General features: G+C 40.7%; 1 protein-coding gene across 1 annotated transcript in view; it reads left to right on the forward strand.

Annotated features, from left to right (window-relative positions):
• Positions 1–5,689, forward strand: part of FAM179B (family with sequence similarity 179, member B) — a gene marked incomplete at both ends in the record, with an annotated part of 28,684 nt that overhangs the window by 20,071 nt on the left and 2,924 nt on the right. Inside the window, 4 exons of the mRNA XM_010085592.1 lie at positions 1,040–1,208; positions 2,377–2,530; positions 3,140–3,245; positions 3,678–3,913. Of these exons, the coding sequence (XP_010083894.1) occupies positions 1,040–1,208; positions 2,377–2,530; positions 3,140–3,245; positions 3,678–3,913 (665 nt within the window). The remainder of the gene's footprint in view (positions 1–1,039; positions 1,209–2,376; positions 2,531–3,139; positions 3,246–3,677; positions 3,914–5,689) is intronic.

Genomic DNA, 5,689 nt, shown 5'->3' on the forward strand with positions numbered 1-5,689 from the left:
GCTTAACTCTGTAGGTTAACGGTCCGAGCTGAGTCTGTTTTAGTGCAGAACGTTGGGCACTGAGGCTCAGGCTCTGCTCACACAAGTGTGTAGCTCTATACGAGGAAGAACAGCTTCAGTGAGAGTGGCTGAGCAAGACCCATCTCCCAGAATCTTAGTAAGTGGTGTTCTCTGACCCGCCCAGCGCACACCAGTGTGGAAGGAGGAACTGGCTGGGTTTGAGCTTGTTTTCTGGATGGACGCATTAATCTAGCTCTGTTCTTCAGTTTTTAAAAACCACTGTCTGAATATCTGTCCCATAATGTGGTTTCCTGAGGAGCGGTGCTGCTTTGTTCAATGCTATTTACAGCTGTTACACCATGGAGCAAGATTTAGCTGAATGAAGTTGCAATACAGGTTTTAAAACATTTGAAACGAAAATCACAGGTCTTTCTGAAAGCGTTTAAACTGACATTTTAAGATGACTAAGCAGTGTCTTAATCTTCTGGTTTCCACTGAAGATAGGAATACTTGGAGGGATCAAATCATAAAGAGAAAATAGAGGAACGTATTAAATGTTACCAGGCTTTCATGAGGAGCTGTAATTGTCCTGATGTACAGAGAAAAGGGTCAGATCACACTGTTAAAGACCCCTGTTCAAAAAAACCCTCTGTGCTGAAATGTGAAATGTTCGTGTAGACGGTATATTTGTTACTTAAAATTCTAGGAAACTAGACAACACTGCCAGAGAAAGAGAAGACCTTTTCTTTTACACCTTCATTCTCTAAGTGTTCAGATATTTTAAAGGAAATGATTATTTCCCTTAAATGGTTAAACCTGGAATGTTGCTTCTCTTTGCCAATGGGACTCCTCCTTGTGCAGAAAGCACACGTTCAGCTCTTTTCAGAATTGGATTTAATATTTATATGAAGAATAATAATGAAAATGGCAATTTTCTGTGCTTACCTTAGACAATATCACAAACTCAATAAGAAGTTACTGGGTCACTTGTGCGTTACGTTATGGTGCATGTCATAATGGGTGCGTTGATTTTCTGCAGATAAAAGTCACCATGTCAAAATCTGCCCAGGATAAGATAAGGCGGAAGAAAAAAGAAGAAAAAGAACAGAATCATAAAGAATATCAGGAAGCCAAAGACCTCGAAGAAAAGGAAGAAAACTCTTGGGAAAGTTTTAAACTGAATGAATCGGAGAAAGTGAGACGAGAAAGTGAGGACTGGTGTTTCTCTTAAATGAATAATATCCTATTAAATGCTCCTGAAATTCAAATTAAAATTCCGCGATGGTTACCAAAATCATGACTGTTTAGTGGGACAGGAGGTATAACCAGATTTAATTTTACATTGCAGTTTACTCTTTAGCCATTTGTTGTCAGTCTTATAATGCAAATGCTGGAGAGTAAAGTGCTTATGGGAAGTATTAGAAAGAATGGAGTTCAGAAAAATTTCAAAAGAGAAGTTAGGACTGGAAATACTAGTGTTTTTCCTTTTCTTCTGATTTGTTATTGCTGCAGTTTGCCATTTCCTTCTGTTTTCTAGAGTTAAATCTCTGTGGGGAGGTATTACCATTGTCAAGAACTGTACCTTTGCCATTAGAACATGTTGCCTTGAGTCCTTCATTAAAAAGAACATCCAGTTTGAAGAAGACAACGTACTCAGCCTCGCGCGATCCTGGTAAGCTGATACAGTAAACTAAATATAAAGACTGTTAAAATATTTGGGTATGTGGAGTGGCACAGTTCCAAAATACCATCAGGTTTAATATGATTAATATGTACAATGGGCAGTCCTGAGATGCTCTGGAGGGCGGTGGTGAAGGGGATTAGAATTCATCCCCGCCCCCTTGAAGCATTTTCCATCTATAATTTGTTAGGAAGGTGTTTGAGACATGAGAGGGTTTTTTATTTGCTCAGCAGCTTCTAGGATGTAATGTATTAATGGCAAATTGACTCTCTTCCAACCTCTGCTCTCTCCAAGAAAAACATTTCAGTGTATGTTTTGTCACTGAGATGCCTTGAAAATATGCAGTGGAAATATTTTCAGAATAGCTCATACCAATGATGGTCAAAGGTCTTCAGAATTTAAGCGTCTCTTTAAGTTTTACTACACTGTGTCTTACCTCAGGGTGTTTTAGCACACTGTGCATCCATTTGTGCATGAAACAACCCACTACATTTGTGTTTGTGACTTTTTAAAGCGGTGGCTGCTTGCAAAAAACCTCGTTCACATGAATGAATTGATGAAGGACGTAGCTGGGAAAGTGGAAAACCTGGTAGTAGCAGTCTATGTATGCCTTAAACTCTTTATATTTCCTTCCTCTGAATGAGTTGTTTTCTTTGGATGATGCTAATTACTTCTTATGCTTCGTGACTTTGTAGATGGAATTTCTCTTGGGGCACACAGATGCTGTAGAGACCCGACCCCGTCAGTCACTCATGGTCCGGAAACAACGGACCCACGGGAACTGCAGCTCTTGGCAAAGCCAGAAGCAGCGCTGACGGAAGCCTTGACGCTTTTAGCTGGTGGTGACTGGTACGTGTCAGCATCTATCTACACCCTGAATGTAATGCAGAAGACGTTTATTTTGGTAACTTAAAAAAACCCAGCAACATGGACATAACACTGAAAACAGTGAGAAGGATTGCAAGTGATACATGAGAAAAAAGAAAAAAACATTTTTTCAGTCCAAGTCTAGATTAAGCTGTAACTGTTGTAAATTGAGGCTTAATAGCTGAGCTTTCAGAGACGCGTAGAGCTGTCTAAGCTTACGCGCTGTCCTGTAGAGGGCCCGCACCAACACCTTGCCATTTGCTGTGGAGCACAAGGCTTCGCTGTGCTTTGACAGGTGAGGTGGGGTTACCTTGCTGCCGCCTCGTCAACTCTGGGAAGGAAAGTAGGCTTTAATTGGCACGAGTGCGAGCTGTGGACAGAACTGCAGGAGAGAACTGAGAGACTGGTGTGCTAAAGTAGTCCTACTGCCACCTTGAAAGAAAGACTCACTTTGAAAGAATTTGCTACATTAGATGTCATTGCTTTATTTTACAATCTCATTTGTTTGCTCTTTGGTGTCTTAGGATTCTGTTTTAGTATTTTTATGAAAATATGCAAATGTTTTGAATTTAAATATTTTTTTTTACATAGGGAGAAGAAAATTCAAGGTCTGAACTTTGTTAGACGCTTGTCTGCCAACCACGCGACCGTTCTGACTGCAAAGCTGCACGAAACAAGTTTGGCTGTGGCAGAAGAGGTGAAATTTCACTATCAGAATATTTCGCTGACTTTGTGTGTTTGTGTATTTCATAGCTCTGAGGGGCGCTGAAGTTAAGTGGTATGTTCGGCTGTGGTTAGTTTTCCTCTGTCAGACAGTCTCAGAAGGATGGGTCTGTTGTTCGGCAAAGCAGCTCATGCTTCAGATACCAACGGTTGAGTTGATTTGATTTGCTAAGAGACTGAAAAAATGTAGATTGTAACTTTATGAAACATTTTCATGTGTCAGTATTTTAATTCTCGCACATTGTGAATCAAGTCAGAAATGTGTTTCTCAGTTGCTTTTACTGTTACTTAAAACTTACAAAGGGAAACATTAAGCTTTACTTATTTTAAAGTATATTTTATAAAATATATTATATTATAATGAATATATATATTCATTGTTTGTTTGGGTTTTTCCTGTGTGCAGGTCAAGAATTTACGCTCAGGTGTTTCGCGAGCTGCTGTGGTCTGTTTAGGGGATTTGTTCACCTACCTGAAGAAGAGCATGGATGAAGAACTAGATAATACAGTAAAAGTCCTTTTGCAAAAAGCTTGTGAATCCAACACATTTATAAGGGAAGAGGTAGACAAAGCACTGAAGGCTATGGTTAATAACGTGACTCCAGCACGTGCACTTTGTTCTCTTATAAATGGAGGGCAAAGGTAATTCTTATAAAGACTTTATAAAGAAATAAGTTGTGAATAGATTAAATTTATCAAATATAGTCTTTTAAAAAAATAAATCAAAATACAATGGGCAGAAACTTGAAAATGTAGTAAGTCAGCTCTGCGAGACTTTTACCCAGGGCGGGGGTTGTTGGCATAAAAGTAATGTGTAGCCCCCATGATTCTTTTTGTACATTAGCAAAACGTTGGCTGTTGTTTTTAGAGCTTGGTGTATTTTCTGGTCACTCTGCAAGACCTCAGTAACGTTATTCACTGTTAGCGCAGTGTCCTTAGGAAGCTGCTGTTTTGCTTTGCCTGGTGAAGCTCCCATAGCATTCTCATTTTCCATTTGCTCTGCAGTCACCGGCCTGCCTGCCGGTGTCCTTCAGCACTGCTTTCTGTTTAGAAAGATGATTTATAACTCACAATTCTCTAGCTGCAGCTATCTGGGTTGTTTCCTCTTCTTCTCTTGACTCAGCTGGTTAGTAGTTCTTTTTGTCTGCACTGTAATTCCCTCTGCAGTGGTGGGGGCCTTTGTTTTCTCGAGTTTCTCACACACAACAAGCTTCTGTTTCTGGCTGCAAGGTTGGATTCTAACCTCTGGCTGCCTGCAGTCTGTAGGAGAAGTTATATTCCTTTCTTTCCCTTTCCCTGATAAGTATTGTTCTTTTATATCCTCGTTCCCTGTAACAGCAACACTTGCTCAAGCCCCTGTGTACCTGCTTGTGTTCATCTCCATTTGCCATCACTCCGCTGCATTCTCACAGCCTGTTCCTCCTGTTAGCTATTCCATGTGCTAAATTATAAACCAATCCTTAGATTTTCTGCACAGTTTCAAGTCAGAAGAGTTAGTCTTGATTCAAAACGTTTGGTTTCCTGGTTTGTTTCCTGGGAAGCTGGTTGTTGTTCTGGAATAGATTGATTCTGTCTCCTGAAAGCCAACGAGAACTGTGCTTCAGTTAGCTGAACTTCAAACAGAAAGGCAAATATCAGCCTCGGGATTTACAGTATTTATGGAACATGCCTGCATTTAGTGGTTTTTGGGAATTTAAGAGAAGCAGACAGTAACCGTGGTCTGCTTCTATACTCCCATCTGTTCTTCAGGAGTCCCTGGCCAAGCGCTACTCACGATGGTAACTGGCTGAATCTGACCTCCCCCTTTTCAGTGGCAGGTTCAAACACACCAAACTGTCCCTGTGGGTGTTCTAGACCAACAAAGATTTGACCCGTCTGATTGTTGAACTCAGATACATTTTCAGATCTCTAAACCATCCAAATGAGCTGAGCTGGCAGGCTGAATACAGCACTGGAAGCAGGGATGGATTTCCTCCCTGCTAAGAAGCCTTCCAAGCAGTGTCTGACTGGCGGGGTACGATATGTTCCAGTGCGTGACGCCGTGGTGGCTGGCCTGAACAGCCCTGTGAGCTACAGCTTCTCTAGTCCTAGCTCAGGAAACGCTGGCCACGTTAGCAGCCACGTGAGGCTGCAACAGTAAATATGAGAATTATCTTTCAGTGTCAAAATTTGGGAGAAAAATTATGTGTCTGCAGTACAAAGTGGAAAGGTTCGTTTGACATCCTTTGCGTAATTACTAGATTTGGCTTATATATTGAGTTGCTTTTATTCACCACAACTTACGTACTCAAGTTAACACCATTTTTCCTACAATTCGTAAGACCTCTTAAAATTAACCTATTTTCTGCTCGACACACGAGTAGCTATATATACTGACTCTTCAGCAGCTATAAAATTGTTTTTGACTTTACCAGCAGG

This window comes from Pterocles gutturalis, unplaced genomic scaffold, assembly GCF_000699245.1.
Source record: "Pterocles gutturalis isolate BGI_N339 unplaced genomic scaffold, ASM69924v1 scaffold13850, whole genome shotgun sequence".
Classification (NCBI taxonomy): Eukaryota; Metazoa; Chordata; class Aves; order Pterocliformes; family Pteroclidae; genus Pterocles; species Pterocles gutturalis.